At 38.8% G+C, this 20,501-nt stretch overlaps 4 protein-coding genes across 4 annotated transcripts; 3 read left to right on the top strand and 1 right to left on the bottom strand.

Annotated features, from left to right (window-relative positions):
• Positions 1-241: 241 nt before the first annotated feature.
• On the top strand, positions 242-2,426 carry LOC143124144 (cystatin-like). The gene is made up of 3 exons (XM_076285480.1): positions 242-572; positions 777-887; positions 2,056-2,426. Exons 1-3 carry the CDS (start codon positions 366-368, stop codon positions 2,134-2,136), a joined length of 399 nt encoding a protein of 132 aa, XP_076141595.1. The 5' UTR covers positions 242-365; the 3' UTR covers positions 2,137-2,426.
• Positions 2,427-4,477: 2,051 nt separating this feature from the next.
• Positions 4,478-6,580, top strand: LOC143124844 (glycine N-acyltransferase-like protein 3). Its single transcript, XM_076286534.1, has 5 exons — positions 4,478-4,996; positions 5,081-5,188; positions 5,268-5,388; positions 5,544-5,673; positions 6,055-6,580. The coding sequence occupies exons 1-5, from the start codon at positions 4,922-4,924 to the stop codon at positions 6,449-6,451; spliced, it is 831 nt and encodes a 276-aa protein (XP_076142649.1). The 5' UTR covers positions 4,478-4,921; the 3' UTR covers positions 6,452-6,580.
• Positions 6,581-15,842: 9,262 nt separating this feature from the next.
• Positions 15,843-16,643, top strand: LOC143124747 (glycine N-acyltransferase-like protein 3; the record flags this gene model as incomplete). The annotated part of the gene is made up of 2 exons (XM_076286456.1): positions 15,843-15,934; positions 16,232-16,643. Coding segments are annotated over 2 exons (486 nt in total), but the record flags the coding sequence as incomplete, so codon positions are not given.
• Positions 16,644-17,164: 521 nt separating this feature from the next.
• On the bottom strand, positions 17,165-18,272 carry LOC143124746 (mitochondrial genome maintenance exonuclease 1-like). Its single transcript, XM_076286455.1, has 4 exons — positions 18,262-18,272; positions 17,797-18,039; positions 17,507-17,639; positions 17,165-17,417 (listed from the first exon to the last, which is right to left on the bottom strand). The coding sequence occupies exons 1-4, from the start codon at positions 18,270-18,272 to the stop codon at positions 17,289-17,291; spliced, it is 516 nt and encodes a 171-aa protein (XP_076142570.1). The 3' UTR covers positions 17,165-17,288.
• Between the last annotated feature and the right edge of the window lie 2,229 nt (positions 18,273-20,501).

Raw genomic sequence — 20,501 nt, 5'->3', positions numbered from 1 at the left:
AGCCGGAAGCCGGAAGTGAACACACATAGATAGCTATAAAAAACTGTGCATCAATTATACAACTAAATATAAATAATCAGGTTATGCAGTCAGTTTAAGACGGCTGCAGGAAGGCGGCTACACCCATTAGGGCTACATCAAGTCCAGTCCCCGAGCGCTACTGCCCTGTGATTGGTTAAATAGACTTCCTCCCAGCCTGCATACGTCATTGTTGTTTATATAACGATTCGGCAAACAACAGAGATAGATAGATAGATAGATAGATAGATATATACTTTATTGATCCCCAGGGGAAAATCAAGGTTTCAGATTTAGGGTACAGCAGCGTTGTACCGAATATCTTTGGGGAGGTACGAAACAAAGAAATGATCATAATGTGGAAGATTTTGGTACCAATTTTTACTGTGGCTTTTGCCATGACCAGCGCTGGTATGGTTGGTGGTCCATTGGAGGCGAACATACACGACGAAGGAGTACAAAATGCCTTGCAATTTGCGGTTGTTCACCACAACAAGGGAACCAATGATGTGTACGTCAGCAAAGTGACAAAAGTGATCAAGGTCCAGAAACAGGTAGGCCTACATGACAGTGTTCTTTTTTGTCTACGAACGTGTTTATGGACAAGATTCGACAAGCGAGCGGACCGACTTTTAACTGCGCAATAGTGGATCGCCATAGAGCCTGTTGGCATTGTGTAGGCTAACCAAAGCTATAGGGTTTTTAATTACGTTTGTTTTATAACGAGTGTACACTTCCATTTGTTAACGATTGAACAGGTCGTTGCAGGGATGAAGTACATTTTCACCGTGGAAATGGCAAGAACCAACTGCAGAAAGGGCGGAGTGGAGACAAAGTGCGAAATCCACAGTGATTTAGCGCTTGCCAAGGTAAAGTAGGCTACAGAATAGGCTGGTTTGTTGAATTCATGCCTTCACATTCCGAAAGGCTGGGGCGTCTTTTGGCTAATCTCCCTGTTGTTGTGGGCGTCAAATCTCAATCTCTAAACCAGGGGTCGGCAATTACGTTTGGACCCGGGCCAATTTTTTTTCAGACAATGGCATCGCGGGCCATAGCTTTTGTAATGGGGGGGGGGGGGGGGGGGGGGGTTATAGGCCTACTATTTAAATTATTAATTATTATATTATATTAAAATAAACATCATCTAACTTTTAAAATGCATTTAATTTAATTCCATTAAAAACGTTTATTTGCTTATGTGCGCTGTTTTTATGCCGCCTGCTGCATCTCCTGTCGTCTCTCATGAAACAGGCGACTTGCCTAGCAACTTGCCGTAACTAATGTGTAGGCTACAAATATTATTCTTTTGGATGACGTGTAAATGATTAGCTGAACATTGCTATATGCTAGTTATCGATGCAAAATGTCGTTGTCAAAAGCCTTGAAAAGAAAAATTGATTCAGAATGCAGGACCTACAAAGAAGAATGGAAGCAGAGGTATGTGTTGAGCCTGCCTGCATTTCTTAATGCCAAGCCTATTAATTTAACGAAACATAGGCTATTTTTGACCTTGCCCACTGGAAGAGGGAGACAGGACACTGTTGTTGTTTTTTTGCACAAGATTACGCGCACTCGCGTGCCAATACCGTTCCGACCTGTGCGTCATGGATAACTGCAAGGATGTTCCACCTGTTTTGTCACTTTAGTAGGACTATCATCTATACCTCAATAAATGTTTTGAAATTGATGGGATTGCTGTAGGCCTTTTTTTCTTTTTAAAAACATGGGGTTAAAAAAAAAATTCATTCAACAGCAAATTAACGTCATCTCGCGGGCCAGATAGAATAGATGGCGGGCCAAAATTGGCCCGCGGGCCACTATTTGCCGACCCCTGCTCTAAACGAATAGCTAGCCTCCATACAGTTTCTTCAGTTTAACGTCACACTTTGTTGTAACCTAGCTACAACAATAGGCTAATAAAAATACTTCCAGAGAATGTCTAATACTTCCTTATTTTTTGTTGATCTGTGTGATGGGCGGAACTAAATAGTTCCTGGTCTAAATTTTTAAATGCTCTGTTATGCTCGTCTCTTTCAGCCCTACACATGCACTTTTGAGGTCTGGAGCCGTCCTTGGCTGGGCTCCCCTCAGATCATCAAGAACGTCTGCAAACATTAGATTTCCTTGAATAAGCTTCCACTCTTCCAATCAGGTTTTGGATTGCCACGTGTAGTCATAATAACATTAATAAATCATTTTAAAGAAATCTTTTTTTTTAGATATGAAGAAATTAACACTGATTTTAACATTGTTCTCTGGCAAGAATACTGTTACATTATTCTCTAGCAAGAGGATCTACTGACCACCTTTTCTATATCCTAGAACTACTAATACCCGTAGCACTGTTGATCATAAACAAACTGTAAACATATTGGCCCTTCTCTACCAATAAAGGTTTTATTACACCATTTTGTGATTGTTTTGTGAGTAATTTGGTATGCAGGAAACAATGTCTGAAGTGGGAACTGAATGCCCTGTTCTTGCTTGCCTTGTGAAGTTATGCAATTGCATAAAAGACATGTGAATGCATTCTCTCATGAGAACAGAGGCAGAAAAAACAGCCTAGATTGCAACATGCAGATGAACCGATCGACCTCTTCGGTTTTATTTGTATAAGAATAAGATCACATCTTGGAATTCATCCATTTGTTTGTAGGTCTTAAGATGGTCTGTCTTTAGGCCTACTATCACATCTTGTTTGTTGTAGGCTTTGTATAAGTGGTTGCTTTTATAGACTAAGAAAACAACTTTTCTCTAAGCTGCATCTTCATACAAGATATGATACTATGTATCATAGAGGCTAAACATAGTCTGGATTAGTCAGGCTTGTAGACACTGTAAATCTTTAGTTAGGCTATAAACTACTGTATGCCAAAATAGGGCAAGTTGGCAAAAATCCTTTTTTTGTTTTGTTTCAACTAGCCTTTTCCCCACAAGTTCATTGAATGAAAATGAAGTTTGTTCCAGGTCAGCAAAGCCAAAAATGTTACTGTTAACTGCTGTTGAAAGACAATAGGTCTACACAAGGTTCTGATTAATGCACTGCCCCACCAGGCCCAGGGGGCCACTGGGCCAGGGGTCTCAAAATAAGTTAAGCCCCACAGCTTGCTCCAGAGTTGACTAAGGTGACCCCAGATCAGGCCCCCACCTAGCTAGATCACACAAATATATTGCTTTATGTATGTATGTTTTGTACCATAAACGAGATCCTTGTCTGCCTAGTGTTTTCATACAAGTCAGATTGTAGGTCCACATGTCATATGCTAGGCCCGGGTGGAAAAAATTGAATTTAGTTATTTTAAAGGTTTCTGGGGATCTTCAGATTTGAAATGTTTCTGTATAATTGTCTGGTTTATGAACATTTTACCTGCCTCATTGCATTGTGGCTATGAGTAGTGGCCAGACTGAAGCCACTCCTTAGTAAAAGGCATATGGCATTGTCTCGAGGCACAGATGGGTACAGAACATTTTCAGAAAAACAGAAAAATGTCTGCTGCTTTAAAGGTCCCAATGAGCCCAGTGGAAGAAGTTTGGAACCACCAGGAGTCTTCCTTGAGCTGGCCGTTCCTCTAAACTGAGTGATCGGGGGAGAAGGGTCTTAGGGAGGTGACCAATAACCCGATAGTCACAGAGCTCCAGGGTTCCTCTGTGGAGAGAGGAGAACCTTCCAGAAGGAAGACCATCACTGAGCCACTCCACCAATCAGGCCTGTATGGTAGAGTGGCCAGACGGAAGCCACTCCTTAGTAAAAGGCACATGGCAGCCCACCTGGAGTTTGCTAAAAGGCACCTGAAAGACTCTCAGACCATGAGAAAATTCTCTGGTCTGATTATACAAAGATTAAACTCTTTGGCGTGAATGCCAAGCGTTATGTTTGGAGGACACCAGGAACCGCTCATCACCTGGCCAATATCCATACAGTGAAGCATGGTGGTGGCAGCATTATACTGTGAGGATATTTTTTAGCGGCAGGAACTGGGAGACTAGTCAGGATTGAGGGAAGATGAATGCAGCAATGTACAGAGACATTCTGGAAGAAAACCTGCTCCAGAGTGCACTTGACCTCAGACTGGGGCGACGGTTCATCTTTAACAACAGGACAACGACCCTAAGCACACAGCCAAGATATCAAAGGAGTGGCTTCTGGCCAAAGATGAGTGTGGCAAGCTTGTGGTTTCATATTCCAAAAGACTTGAGGCTGTAATTGCTGCCAAAGGTGCCACAACAAAGTATTGAGCAAAGGCTGTGAATACTATGTACATATTATATTTTTGTTCTAATAATTTTGCAAATTTTTTTTTTTAATCATGTCATTATGGGGTATTGTGTGTAGATTTTTTGGGGGAGGATAAATTGAATCCATCTTGATAAGGCTGTAACATAACGAAATGTGGAAAAAGTGAATCGTCGTGAATACTTCCCGTATGCAATAGGCCTATATATAGAACTTCTATATACAGTCAAACAGTGACGTGTAGAAGTAGGCTACCACGCTTATGCTGAAGCTGTCCCGTGTTACAATCGGTTTTACTTCGTCCATTTTTGAGTTTATCCGAATATGCAACAACTCACCAGCAAGTTAAGTGTCAGAGAAGATGTGGTTATCACCAAAAATATATTAGACTGCATTATTTGAAGACACACTGAAAACTAATTTTAATGTAGGCTATAGCCTACGGCTTAGAATTAGGCTAACGTTACATATAATGTAGGCTAAGAAGACTTAGCTAATTAAATATTAACTAGAGTAGGCCTATTCTCTCACAATTTAGTTCAACATTAACTAACATTTTCGCGAATGTGAAGGCTATTCCTGTAGCTCGGAAAAGGAGAGACGGACCTTGATGTTGGGACCCGGTTGTTTTGGCCACCCTCATACCACGCTTGTTGTTCTTGTTGTGAAATGAAGATTCTCGGCGAGGACGAGCTGAGGACCGCAGAGCAGGCCCTGCGGCACTATTTACCTAAAAGTTCCAAGGTAGGCTGAGCTCAAACTATTTGAGTATTTGAGTACCTTAGCACTGCATTGGAGGACTGCATATTCATAAGATACCGTTTGTAGGTGTATGGGTATCTCTTTGGAATTAACCGGAATAAGCCAAGCACACTGGAGGTCGTTGTTGACACCTGGCCTGAATTCAAAAGCATTATATTCCGACCTAACCTAAAGGTAAATTTCTTTCAGAATACGCCCCCCCCCCCATTGCAACACAAATAAATTCACCACACCCTTGTTTTTGCCCAATCAGAATGATCGTGTCTCTGACTACACAAAGAAGGTGACTTTATTCTGTACAGACGTGCAAGTCTTGAAAAGAATGATATTAGAGGAGAATTCAATTGACTGGACCACATACTTTTTGCTTGGAGGTAGGCTAGGCTAAGTTCAAGAAATCCATCTCAATCTCAAAGTGGTACAGTTTTCATATGACCCTGTGGCTCAGATTAAATTACACAGTCAGTGTTGGCTGTTTGTTGTGTGAAGCCACATATAAATAAGCATCTGTACTGCATGCCCCCCCCAGGGCTTGATATCACTCTCGGACCCATGGTAAAGGAAGTTGCAGCCTCTCGGGGAGTTACTGTGAGATGTTTCACTTTGTGTCATCTCTTGACCTTATCAGACCCTCATGACCTACCTGACTCTCCCAGCAGGTACTGTCTGTACAACTTACTTACAATAATTAAAAATATATCAATTATTTTTCAGCATCCTGTTTTGCAACAATGCTCTCATTTTGTTATGAGTTATACATTATTTATTATTTTGTTATAGTTATACATGCATTTTTTTATTTGCTTTTCAGTTCAGCTATTTCAAATTCGATTGAAGTGTTAATCAGATCAAGTATTAATCTGTTTTATCTTTAGACAATGAATGTTGTGCCCCAAATAATTGGGTTGAATAACCGTGATATTGGAAATATTGACCAAAATAATAATGATTGTGATTTTTGCCATAATCGAGCAGTCCTTTTGTATTATATGATTTTTTTTTAAAAGGTTGACAAATGCCACTTTATCTTCTCTCTGCAGTATTGAGAACAGGATATGCTCTTTGAATGAATCGCACATCGATATAGTTAACAAGACATGGAAATTTGGAGGAAACGAGAAGGGATACAACAACATTAAAAACCTCATGTGCAACTTCCCCAGCTGTTGCATTGTGGATGAAACAGGCCAGCCGGTGTCGTGGGTGCTGATGTACGACTACTGTGCCCTTGGAATCCTGTATACAAAGCCAGAACACAGAGGGAAAGGCTATGCAAAGATCCTGATCACTGTCTTGGCGAAGAAACTTCTTGCTCAGGGCTATCCAGTTTACTGCTTCATAGAGGAAGGGAATGACATTTCTCTCAGGCTCTTTAAGAGCCTAGGATTCACAGAGGACCCGTCCTACAGAGCGATCTGGTTTGAGTTAAATTATTAGGCCCACCAAATGTTTTCTGTTGAATGTAAATGAGTCAACATTGTTAATGTCTTCATAAAGCACAGCAATGGATGGTTCAACATTTTTGAAAGTTGGAACTGCAAAAATTAAAAGTGTATGTTGACCTTGTGACATCACCATAATTCTATGCAGAGCCCTTATTATTTTCAGAGCTAATTTTGCATTCCCTTGCAATAGTTTTGCATTCACTCACAATACTTTTAAGTTTTGTTTTGCTTTTGCATTCCATCATATCTTTGCATTCCATCATGCTACTTTTGGGTTTGCGTGGGAAAGCAAAAATAGCTCCATGACGCTTAGAAGGCACCATCTTTATACATCATTCGGTATGTTTATTACATCTGAAAACTACTTGAAATGCTGTTACTCTTGAGAGCATAAAATCCATTCAACCCACACATACACACACACACACCCTGACCACAAGCTTCCTGCCTCTTACACCTCGTCAGTGATCAAGACCGACACTCACACTGTGCCTTTCCACAACCCTTAACCCCCACCATGGACATCCACTCAGTCCCATCCACATCAAGAAACACTATGCTCTCCAGTGGCAAGATGAAGAAACAGCTGGAGAGACTGCTCCACAACAGAACTGCAGGTGTGGGTGATAAAAGCCACGGGGTCCTAAAGGGCTGCATGGATTTCCAGTGCACCTCATTAACCTCATTCATTTAATAAATTAATTAATTAATGGGGCAGCCGTGGCCTACTGGTTAGGGCTTCGGGCTACCGAAGGGTTGCTGGTTTTATCCCCGACCAGTAGGAAAAATGTGGGCGGGGGAAGTGGTTTTAGCACTGCTCTCCCATGCCCACATCCACGGCTGAAGTGCCCTTGAGCAAGGCGCCTAACTCCTCACTGCTCCCCGAGCGCCGCTGTAGCAGGCAGCTCACTACTCCGGGTTAATGTGTTCACCTCACTGTGTGTTCACTGTGTGCTGTGTGTGTTTCACTAATTCATGGATTTGGTCTGAATGCATTGGTACTCTTTTGATCAGAGGATCAAAAGAGTATACTTAACCATAGCCTGAGCCCAGAAAAGGTTCCAGTGCTGTGGAAGACTTCCTGCCTAATTCTGGTAGTCTTGATTTATAAGTGATTAAAACACTTCAGACTCAATCGGTAAATTATATCAATATGTCTGATTATTATTGTGTATCTTTTAATGTCATACTAAATGCCTTAAAAATTCATCCCGAAACTACAATTAAATCAAAGTTCCTGGGCACTAGAGCGAGCAGGTAAAAACATGCTACAAGACACATATAACAAAGATGTAACGCCATGTCAGAAAAAGAACAAACACAACACAACATTTAGTAAGTTCACAGATAAAAACAAAGTTAGTAAAGCACCAAACTCCAGATAACAGCACTAAATTACTTGTTTGTGGGTCAAATAGCCATTGCTTTTAGGATTTAGTAAAATTGTTTATGTTTGTGTTATTCCTAAACGAGTTCTAGGTGTGTGCTGCTCGATAAGAGAACACTGATTGTGCAAAGGATGTTTCTCTGTATGGAATGATTCAGTCCCCTCTAGCAGAAGCTCTTGTGGATGTATTTTGATTTTGCTTGATGAACTCACTGAGTGGAGGTGGAGCCAGCCCATGAAATATCTTATATGTAACATAACATATCGGCTGAGCAAATTTTATCATGTTTTCCCAGTTTAGGAGACCATATCTAACATTTTACAATGGTGTTGAGCATTTGATTTTGTATCCAATGTTTTCAAAGCCTGCTTATAAAGTCTTCCCACTGATTGCAGGGTGGGTTCTTGATGTCTGTGTCCAGCTGGTCAGGCAGTAGTTTATGTGTGAGAGAATCATGGCATACATGTACAATTTAGGTGCTTCAGTTGTTAGATTATTCCTTATTTATCTGATATTAGCTAAATTTAGTAATTTGATTCTGTTCACAACTTTTTTTAACCTGAGTTTTAAATGTGAGTTGTGAGTCTATTACCAAGATATTTATATTCATTCACAGCTAATAACTTTCTCCCTGCCACCATCACAGCAGGCTAAGGATCTTTATTTGCAGACTTTGAAAAAAGTAATATACATATACAAAAGTAAAAAAAACATACACATACATATACAAAACAATACATACATGCATACATATACAAAAGTAAAAACATACATATGTACTAATATTGAGATGTAAACATTAACTGGTCAACCAGTTGGAGATGTCAACAGTTCACTTGCAGCTTCTTATTTTTAGAAGGCCAATAGATGACTGTACATCTGACAAGTTATATAGAAGGTGGGCAAGCTTCAGGGAGGTCATTTATGTAAAACTAAACAATAAAGGGCCTAATGTAGAGCCCTGTGGAACACCAACACAATTGCTGACTATTTGTGAGGTTTTGTCACCTACGGACACATTGTTTATGCTCGTCAAGATATGATTTAATCCATTTTATGACACTAGGTGAAACATTTTGCAATTAAATGGTGTGGTTGACAGTATCAAAAGCTTTTCTAAGATCAAGGTAGACTGCCCCCACTAAGCCTCCCTTGTCCAGTTTAGCTCTGATATTTTCCAGAAGAAAACAATTTGCAGTTTCAATGGAATGATGTTCAATTGAATGATGACGACACTGCATAGGATGCAATGAGAAGGAGGCTTATTTCCACTAGAGAAACATTGTCAAAGTGCAGCCTTTTTAACTCAATAAGATGCAGATAAATTGATCCATGCCTTTATCACTCGTAGGTTAGACTACTGAAGAGCACTTTTTACTGGTCTCCCAAAGAAGCATTTAAAGAAATTGGAACTCTACAGAACTCTGCTAGACTTTAGGGAGCACATCACCACTGTGCTGAACTACACTGGCTCCCTGTTTCCTATAGAATTGATTTTAGGGTTCTGTTAAAATCAGTTACTTGGCAATCAATTAGCTCTAAAAGGCAGAGCACCTTCATATATCTCTGAGCTTTTAATATCCTATCAACCACAAAGGAACATTATATTTTCCATGCTAATCTTTTAATTGTGCCCAAAGTGCATGCTCCACAAGCAAAGAGGGAAAACTGCTTTTATCCATTATGTACCCTGCCTCTGTACATCAAAAAGGGAAATTCTGTAAACCTCTTTTAAAAAGACCTGAACACATACCTGTATATGAGAGCTTTTAGTTAACTAAGTTTTTATCTTGTAGTCTATTTTCTAACATTATTTTACGTTCTACTGCTGCTAGCAGCTTCCTTTTTTCACTGCATTAGTTGTATAGGCCCTATGTGTTGTTCTTGTATCTATCGCCTTACCATCATTTGAATTCTCATTTTTACTTAATTTTAAATCTCTGATAATTTATTTATTATTTTGTTTGTATTATTACACTTTTTCCCCTTGTGAAATGTTCCAAATGTAAAGCACGTTGAGCTTTGTTCTGTGTATGAAAGGTGCTATACAAATAAAGTTTATTATTATTATTATTATTATTATTATTATTATTATTATTATTATTATTATTATTATCAGCAGCAGCATCTCAGATGTCTGGTGACCACTTGAACTAGAGCCTGTCCCTTCCTCTCACAATTAATGAGTGGGAAAAACATGTTTAGTCTCCATCAGCTGTGACCTCCCGACACCTGACCTATGGCCCATGCTGAAGGCGCTTTAACAACGGTAGGCTACAGCTGAAAAATCGTGACGATCACCAGTGGAAGTGTCACAATAGCACCGCTTTGTGATCTAAAGAGGGAGTTTCTCTTAGCAGTGCTCAACATAAACGTAGGCTATCCTTTTGAAACGGTTTACAGTTTCGATTTTGTCCTATTGGTTCAGACAAGTAAGTCTGCGGGAAAAAATCTGAATGCATAGGTCACAGAAAGCTTGTTTTGCAACTGGAATAAGGCGGTAGATTCATTTCCTGACTCGCTCAGTCTCGGGAGTTATGGAAATACTGGACAAGGAACAACTCAAGATGGTAGAATCACTGCTGCATGAATTCTTTCCTCAGTCGATTCAAGTGGGTATTTACATGTGTGCGCGCACACTCAAATGTAGGCCTACTGCATCTGAATTTGTCTGTAGAATGTACGGGTTTGGATATGTTGCTCTCCGTTAGTGTTGCATTTGAATTTATATGATCTTAAACTGTGTGTCATGTAAGATATGTCTTATGTTAGTTGGTGTATTTAATCACCACTGTCTATGTTTTTTTGCTAGGCCTACGTCTCAGATTTTGATTTTTGTCTACCTAATATTTAGGTCCCAAAATTAAGACCTGTAAAATATTTCTGTAAAATTCCAATGTTTTCATACATTTTTTTCACCCGTCACTTTGTATTAAATGCCTTATCAGAAATGCCTTATCTTGGAGGCCATTGGGCATTAATATCTTTAAAAGTATTATTTCTAGCCTGCCCAGACTTTGTAGAATGGAAGACAGACATGTTCTCGGTATGATTGGACCATTAAATGTTTGTATGCCCATTATTTTTATATAAGGGCCAGGCCCTAGATATGGAACAAAATGCAAACCTGGTAAACTCATTTTTGTATTCACATGGCATCATCAATCATTATTTTGTCTGCAAATAATACTTTGTTAACGTGGAACTAATATTCACATAGATTTTGCCTATGGCTACCCCACTACCATTTTAATCCTATGAAACTTCTAGCCCAGAGATCTCAAATATTAGCACAACATTAATAAAGTATAGTAGTGCCTATGCAAATAAAAAAAGAATGATTGATACCAAATGTGTACAAAAACTATAGTTTATACCCTTAATGTCAGTCATTTTGCACTTTTTTTCCAAATGTAGGGCGTTGTAGAAAATCAATGAGCATGCTGTACAAACTTGTAATGGTTCAGTCATATTGAGAACATGTTTGTCTTCCACTCTTCAAAGTTTGGGCTGCCTATGAATAATACTTCAAACATCTGAATCAGGCTGTAAAACTGAGGTAATTTCAAGGGCTGATTATAATATGAAGACATAGTATTTTAACAAAAACATTTGACTTGGTTTTGGGAGCCATTCTTGATATAGACAAGGTTTGAACAAAATCTGAGACGGTGCAGCAACAATCTTATCTGATTTGACACGGAATGACCCCTGCGTCTGAGTTTCTTGCTTGTTGTAGCCCACATGCAGCATCATAAATGCCTGCAGGTCTAAGATTAACTATTTGATGCATTCCAGCTCAGTAAACTTCAACCTTGCTGAAAAAGATTGATAAATACGAAGGTGAACCGTAGCCTAATCATTCGTAACAGGACATGCATCTGTCCATCTGCAAAGGCCTAAAACCTTTTGGTGAATTTAGCATATTTTTGTTTTCAGGTGTATGGTTACATTTTTAAAATGAACAGGGTGAAGTCTGATGACCGTATAGATGTACTTGTGGACCGCTCAAGTACCCTAGCAACAGACTAGCAACTATGTCAAATACCCTAGCAACAGCCTAGCAACCACTTATACAGTTACAACCTAGCAACCAACATTGCAACCAATGAGTTTAACCTAGCAACCAGCATAGCAACCACCACAACTGACCTAGCAACAGCCTAGCAACCACCTCAAGTACCCTAGCAACAGCATAGCAACCATGTCAAATACCCTAGCAACAGCCTAGCAACCACTTCCACAGTTACAACCTAGCAACCAATATAGCAACCAATGAGTTTAACCTAGCAACCAGCATAGCAACCACCACAAGTACCCTAGCAACAGCATAACAACCACCATAACTACCCTAGCAACAGCCTAGCAACCATGTCAAATATCCTAGCAACAGCCTAGCAACCATGTCAAATACCCTAGCAACAGCCTAGCAACCACCACAATTTTAACCTAGCAACCACCATAGCAACCAACAGGATTACCAAAGCAACCAGCATAGCAACCACTTAATTTGGCATAATAACCAACATATGTACCCTAGCAACACTATTGTAACTATATCTGCATTATTTGTTTTTACTCTGTATGATATTTTACATCATATTTTTTGCATTTTCATGCACTGTATTTCCTTCAGGAAATGCTTTTCTAGTTATTATTATTATTATTATTATTATTATTATTATGTCATGCTACCCTTATCTCGTTTCCTGTATGACACATCATCTTTGGATAGATAGATACATTAGATAGATATACTTTTATTGGCACACAACAATGTTGGTGTTTTTTTTGTTACAGAAGGACTCAATCCAGTAAAGAAATAATTACAAAATAATAATAAATTAATAATAACTAAATTAATAAATTATGTTTTGCATGACAGTTAAGAGCAGCGATAATGTACTTTATTATGATTGCAGAAAAAGAGAGATGACTCTGTCCACAATGTCTTTGTCCTAATCATGTTTCTTTTACTTTTGTAGCTCAACAGTAGCAATATCCTTCCTTGATGAGTCACACAATTCTTTGGTTAATGAGACCCGGGAGTTTGGGGAAGGAGAACACAATGTGAAGTTCATCAAGAACGTAATCCGCCATTTTCCCACCTGCTGTATTTTGGATGCCAATGGTCACCCAGTGGCCAGGATTCTTACATATGCGTATTGTGCCATGGGGATGCTGTACACACGTCCAGAACACAGACGGAAAGGCTATGCTAAGATCCTTATTAGTGCCATGTCAAAGAGACTCCACGCTGAGGAGGAGAACCAGCTCTCTTTTAGGCTTTTTAAAAGTTTGGGTTTCAAAGAAGACCCCTCCTACAGAGCTGCCTGGTTTCATTTCAACCAAGTTAGTATTTGCCAATAAAATGATCAGAACATCAGTTTACATCAGACAGATGACAGTATACTAAAATTAGTTACTTTACATCCATAATGAAAATTAGAGAAGGAGAGAACCGGCTCTCATACAGGCTTTTCAAAAGTGTGGGTTTGCATAACAGGGCAACCGATTACAGGGCTACTGGTTTCTCTGGCTTCAGCCATGCTAACATTTGGTAAGAAAATGATCTAAAAGTCCGTGATGCAATAGGCAAATTACATTAGTTTACTTACATGACTAAATTACACTACATCCATACCATCCATGTATCTTCACTGTGGTGTATCAGATTGTTCATATACCAGCAAAATTTGAGTGTTTCTCAAACGGTTAGAGGAGAACAGGAATTTCCATAAGCCTTATTACTCCATTAGATGGGGTGTGTATAAAACTTAAAACTGTTCATCTGTTTATGCTTACATTAAGTAAGAGTAAAAGATTGCTAATATTGAACACATTTTCATTAACAAAATGATATTGCACTTGAATGACAAATAAAAATCATGCTATTCAAATACAATACATGTAGGAGATTAAGATAGACTTTATCAAATGTTTTTACAAAGATATTTTGGACAATGTTAAATATAAACTAATGCCTTCTGTAGACTGTGTAATGTTCCTAGAAAGATTTCTGGTTTAAAATTCAGACATGAATGCAAACCAAACCGATCAATTATGAGTGATGGGGACTAGACCGCATATGTCGAGACCGAGTCTGTTGACTGAGGTCTGCACTGTGGCTGGGCCACTCTAAAATGTTGATATTGTTCTCTGTTAACCATATCTTGCCTTGTTTGGCTATATGTTTTGGATCATTGTGTGGTTTAATGGTCAAATGCCGCCTATTGTGGCAGGTGTCTCGGCACACTGCCTTACCTTTCCCTCCAGAATTTCAATGTAGCCTCCAAACAAGGCAAGAGAACAATATCAACATTTTAGAGTGTCAAAGCCAGAGTCCAGACCTCAATCAGTCAGTGAGTGAGTGATGGCAAATAATCGTTCCTGACTCAAAACCTGGATTGATCTTAAAAAGGTACAGTCTAGAATCATTGTGGAGACATGAAGAGGCTTGGTGGGTATAATAAGAAATATGTTGAGAGCTGTGAATGCAAATAAAGATGTTTCTATTGATTATTTAAAAAGGGTATGAATAATTTTGGACATGCAATTTTTCATAAAAATGTTTAAAAAAAGATGAAAACGCTTCTTTTTTTGATTCCATGTTTCTCTCACATTGTCTTGCAACCTTTTAGCATGTGACAGTGTCATTTTCAGTCAGAACAAACATATTGGTCAAGAGAAAAATCAACATTAAATCAATATTTGCCAGGAGTATGAATAATTTTGTTCTTGTTGCTTCTTATGTTGTTTCTGCATAGAATCCACGCAGCGCCTAGACGTAGCCTACACAGAGGACCTATGCCTCTGCGTCATAACTGTGGGCTCCTGACCGCCCCAGAAATGTAACGTCCGGGGTTCAGGGAGTGGATCGCTTCTTTTAGGCTTTTCAGAGACCTGCTGCTTGTTTTTACTCACGTGACCTGGCAACACTGATCAAGATCAGCATAGATCGGCGTGCTGCAAAAAAAGAGGGTAGTCCGGCCGCAGCTGATTGAAAAAATCGTTACAATTAAGTTAGCAATCAAACTGTCTCAACATCACCGCTTTGTAATTGAAAGAGGGAGGTGCTCCAGTTACATGAACTTTGAATCTTTTTGTTTTATGGTTTAGGCTACAGTTCAGTCTTCTTCATTTCATGCTCAGATTAAGTTCTGCGCGAACAATTCACGGGCCTATAACAATCAAAAACAATCATTGTGTTTTTGCAACCTAAGTTGGACGGCAGTTAAACTGATCGATCTTCTATTTGATTTCAAAGCAGTCATGGAGATACTGAACGAAGAACAACTCACGGCGATAGAAACGCTGCTACCGGACCTCTACCCCCAGTCTTTGCAAGTGAGTATAGTGCGCACGCGTACAGAATGCCTGATTATTTTTTTTATTAGGCATATTATTATTTTTAAAAAATGTCTCCTGTTTGCGTGTTAAAGTTGGCGCCATGTGGGAGTGTTAGCCCACTGTTAGATGCTGTCACTGAGTTAGCTTATTTATGTTCTCAGGTGTATGGTTACATTTTCCAAAAGAACAGAGTGAAATCTGACCATATGGATGTTCTTGTGGACCGCTGGCCTGATTTCAGAATAGTGCTCATCCGACCTCTGCGGGAGAAGGTCATAAAGTCTCAGAAATTCAGCATCTCCTGTCCGTAAATCCATTTAAGGGAGAATCTTACATCAATGAATCGACAATGCACAATTTCATGCACAATTATTACTTGCTTTGCTTGCATTTACAGAAGGAAGATTTATTCAAAGACATTTACGTGTTCTCCAAAGATGGGGAAATACTGAAGAAATTATTTCTTGAGACAGATATTATTGACTGGCAAAACTATCTTTGCCTAGGTATTCTTTTTTTTAAATATGTTGTTGCTAAATACATACCCATGTCAAACAAAAATCTCTGCACCTAATTATATGACTTACCAGCATTGTGATTAAAATTTTAGGTGTAGACCTGTGTTATGCAGAAATAATAGCAAGTATAGCAGTCACCAGAGGTGCAACTGGGATTAATGTAGCGGTGTGCCACATGCTAAGGCTGGAGGATCCCTCTCACCTTCCACAAGTAGACAGGTAGTTTGGGCTTCTGTATAATATAAATCCTAGGTTTTCAAATAATAAACTACAATAAAGCTGGATCTAGTGTTCATGTAATTAATCTTACTTAATCTTCTAATACACACATTTACTTATAAGGAACACACATTTGTTCAGCTATTTATGTTTTTTTATACGTGTTGATAATATGCAAGCCATTTTAACATTTGATATAAAATCAACCATCTCTTTACTAGACTATGATTTCAGTAAAGTGCTCAGCTTGCCTTCAGAATGCCTTTGTCCTAATCATGTCTCTTTTTACTTTTGTAGTTCAACAGTAGCAATATCTTCCCTTGAAGAGTCACATATATCTTTGGTTAATGAGACCTGGAAGTTTGGAGACAGAGAACACAGCCTAAGCTTTATCAAGAACATGATCTGCCATTTTCCCACCTGCTGCATTTTGGATGCCAATGGTCACCCAGTGGCCTGGATTCTTACATATGCGTATTGTGCCATGGGGATGCTGTACACACGTCCAGAACACAGACGAAAAGGCTATGCTAAGATCCTTATTAGTGCCATGTCAAAGAGACTCCACGCTCAGGGCTACCCTGTGTTTTGTTTCATTGAAGAAGAGAACCAGCTCTCTTATAGGCTTTTTACAAGTTTGGGTTTCAAAGAAGACCCCTCCTACAGAGCTGCCTGGTTTAATTTTAACTAGTTCTATTCACCTTTGGTTATGTAAGAGGAGAAAATTTGTTGGTATTAGGCAAATTGTGAAGAAATTACACAATCCTCAATCTAGTCCTTTGTTAAATGTAAATTACCATGCATTTTCAACAGCATTTTTTCTGTTGCTGTTATGCAACAGTTGTTCGTATAATCAGCAACATCAACAAGTGTTTCTCTGACAGTTAGGGCAGAATGCATTAAAAATGTACTGTGAATTCAGGCAAAAATTGCAATCTACTGAATGTTTACATTTGTTAACATAAATGTCGATCACATTTTTATTTGCTTTAGGAAAGTGAAACAAGGAATACAGATTTTGTGAGCTGTATCTACTCTGATTTACATGTGTACATGTGTGAATGCTAAAGAACTCACTGTATTCAACAACATAACTAGTCATGCTTGACTAGATCACTGAGGGATTTCTTGATTGTATTTTTATTATTATTATTATTGTATCACAAGTTGGATTCCTTATCCATTTGAGAGTACTTGAAGGAATCATCTTGAAACACTGACTTCTTTTAGATATTAAAACATTTATTTAGAAAAATAACTAAAACCATAGAACCAAGGTTTCATAATGTGCATGTCAGTCATACATAGTACAGATACTTGATATGAATGCAGGTGCATTTGAGGTATATGTTATTTACTTCTTATAAAGTTCAAGTCGAAGCAGCCATTTTTCCCAGTACTTTGTAACTTTTTCAAAGTCAAGAAAGTGGGGGTGAGCTGGTGAGCCGTCCTTGTAGGCCACCACAATCAGACCATTCTTTATCTGCATGGGGGGGGCAAAGAAATGTTGGAAGATATTTACATCCCAAAAGATGCATGTGGTTTCAGTAGAAATTGTAATCAGTACACCACCTGGTAACTATAGTTGTCGTCACTGTTCAAGGCTCCAACATATGCAGCAACCTGGATAGGATTGTCATACGTGTTGTGGAGAAAGGGCTTAGATTTCTCTGAAGTCTTCCAGTCAATTGCACAAAGTGTCCCTCTGTGAAGAAAATGTAAAGATTATGCAGCCTCTGCAAATATTATACAGAACTTTTGTGGATTTGTTAACCTTTGGTTAAGTAGAGAAAATGTTTACGCAAGTGGCACTAAATTAGGGACAGGCAGTAGGAGCAAAATATGTGCCAGCAAATACTCACCTGTAGCGAGCTACACAATCAACTATTCCCACATAATTCAAATGCTGGTGTTGTACTGCACTCTCAATGGCTCTAACTTCATTGATATCCTCAAGGACGTGTTGGATACTTTCCAAGTACCCCGTTGTGTCTTCAGTGCATTCAGGTTCTTCGCTTTCAGAAGGAGCAAGTGCATTCTCAAGTGCAGAATGAAATAACTTTCCTTGTTTGAAAAGGTCTGAAAAACAGAGGATTACATTCAGACTTTGTAGAATGGAAGACAGACATGTTCTCGGTATGATTGGACCATTAAATGTTTGTATGCCCATTATTTTTATATAAGGGCCAGGCCCTAGATATGGAACAAAATGCAAACCTGGTAAACTCATTTTTGTATTCACATGGCATCATCAATCATTATTTTGTCTGCAAATAATACTTTGTTAACGTGGAACTAATATTCACATAGATTTTGCCTATGGCTACCCCACTACCATTTTAATCCTATGAAACTTCTAGCCCAGAGATCTCAAATATTAGCACAACATTAATAAAGTATAGTAGTGCCTATGCAAATAAAAAAAGAATGATTGATACCAAATGTGTACAAAAACTATAGTTTATACCCTTAATGTCAGTCATTTTGCACTTTTTTTCCAAATGTAGGGCGTTGTAGAAAATCAATGAGCATGCTGTACAAACTTGTAATGGTTCAGTCATATTGAGAACATGTTTGTCTTCCACTCTTCAAAGTTTGGGCTGCCTATGAATAATACTTCAAACATCTGAATCAGGCTGTAAAACTGAGGTAATTTCAAGGGCTGATTATAATATGAAGACATAGTATTTTAACAAAAACATTTGACTTGGTTTTGGGAGCCATTCTTGATATAGACAAGGTTTGAACAAAATCTGAGACGGTGCAGCAACAATCTTATCTGATTTGACACGGAATGACCCCTGCGTCTGAGTTTCTTGCTTGTTGTAGCCCACATGCAGCATCATAAATGCCTGCAGGTCTAAGATTAACTATTTGATGCATTCCAGCTCAGTAAACTTCAACCTTGCTGAAAAAGATTGATAAATACGAAGGTGAACCGTAGCCTAATCATTCGTAACAGGACATGCATCTGTCCATCTGCAAAGGCCTAAAACCTTTTGGTGAATTTAGCATATTTTTGTTTTCAGGTGTATGGTTACATTTTTAAAATGAACAGGGTGAAGTCTGATGACCGTATAGATGTACTTGTGGACCGCTCAAGTACCCTAGCAACAGACTAGCAACTATGTCAAATACCCTAGCAACAGCCTAGCAACCACTTATACAGTTACAACCTAGCAACCAACATTGCAACCAATGAGTTTAACCTAGCAACCAGCATAGCAACCACCACAACTGACCTAGCAACAGCCTAGCAACCACCTCAAGTACCCTAGCAACAGCATAGCAACCATGTCAAATACCCTAGCAACAGCCTAGCAACCACTTCCACAGTTACAACCTAGCAACCAATATAGCAACCAATGAGTTTAACCTAGCAACCAGCATAGCAACCACCACAAGTACCCTAGCAACAGCATAACAACCACCATAACTACCCTAGCAACAGCCTAGCAACCATGTCAAATATCCTAGCAACAGCCTAGCAACCATGTCAAATACCCTAGCAACAGCCTAGCAACCACCACAATTTTAACCTAGCAACCACCATAGCAACCAACAGGATTACCAAAGCAACCAGCATAGCAACCACTTAATTTGGCATAATAACCAACATATGTACCCTAGCAACACTATTGTAACTATATCTGCATTATTTATTTTTACTCTGTATAATATTTTACATCATATTTATTGCATTTTCATGCACTGTATTTCCTTCAGGAAATACTTTTCTAATTATTATTATTATTATTATTATTATTATTATTATGTCATGCTACCCTTATCTCGTTTCCTGTATGACACATCATCTTTGGATAGATAGATACATTAGATAGATATACTTTTATTGGCACACAACAATGTTGGTGTTTTTTTTGTTACAGAAGGACTCAATCCAGTAAAGAAATAATTACAAAATAATAATAAATTAATAATAACTAAATTAATAAATTATGTTTTGCATGACAGTTAAGAGCAGCGATAATGTACTTTATTATGATTGCAGAAAAAGAGAGATGACTCTGTCCACAATGTCTTTGTCCTAATCATGTTTCTTTTACTTTTGTAGCTCAACAGTAGCAATATCCTTCCTTGATGAGTCACACAATTCTTTGGTTAATGAGACCCGGGAGTTTGGGGAAGGAGAACACAATGTGAAGTTCATCAAGAACGTAATCCGCCATTTTCCCACCTGCTGTATTTTGGATGCCAATGGTCACCCAGTGGCCAGGATTCTTACATATGCGTATTGTGCCATGGGGATGCTGTACACACGTCCAGAACACAGACGGAAAGGCTATGCTAAGATCCTTATTAGTGCCATGTCAAAGAGACTCCACGCTGAGGAGGAGAACCAGCTCTCTTTTAGGCTTTTTAAAAGTTTGGGTTTCAAAGAAGACCCCTCCTACAGAGCTGCCTGGTTTCATTTCAACCAAGTTAGTATTTGCCAATAAAATGATCAGAACATCAGTTTACATCAGACAGATGACAGTATACTAAAATTAGTTACTTTACATCCATAATGAAAATTAGAGAAGGAGAGAACCGGCTCTCATACAGG

Source organism: Alosa pseudoharengus, unplaced genomic scaffold (assembly GCF_046254945.1).
Source record: "Alosa pseudoharengus isolate Yale_2024_CS ecotype anadromous, Long Island Sound unplaced genomic scaffold, YU_APseudo_1.1 YU_APseudo_1.1_scf_15, whole genome shotgun sequence".
In the NCBI taxonomy this organism is placed as follows: Eukaryota; Metazoa; Chordata; class Actinopteri; order Clupeiformes; family Clupeidae; genus Alosa; species Alosa pseudoharengus.
This window is presented reverse-complemented; position numbering and strand designations above follow the sequence as displayed.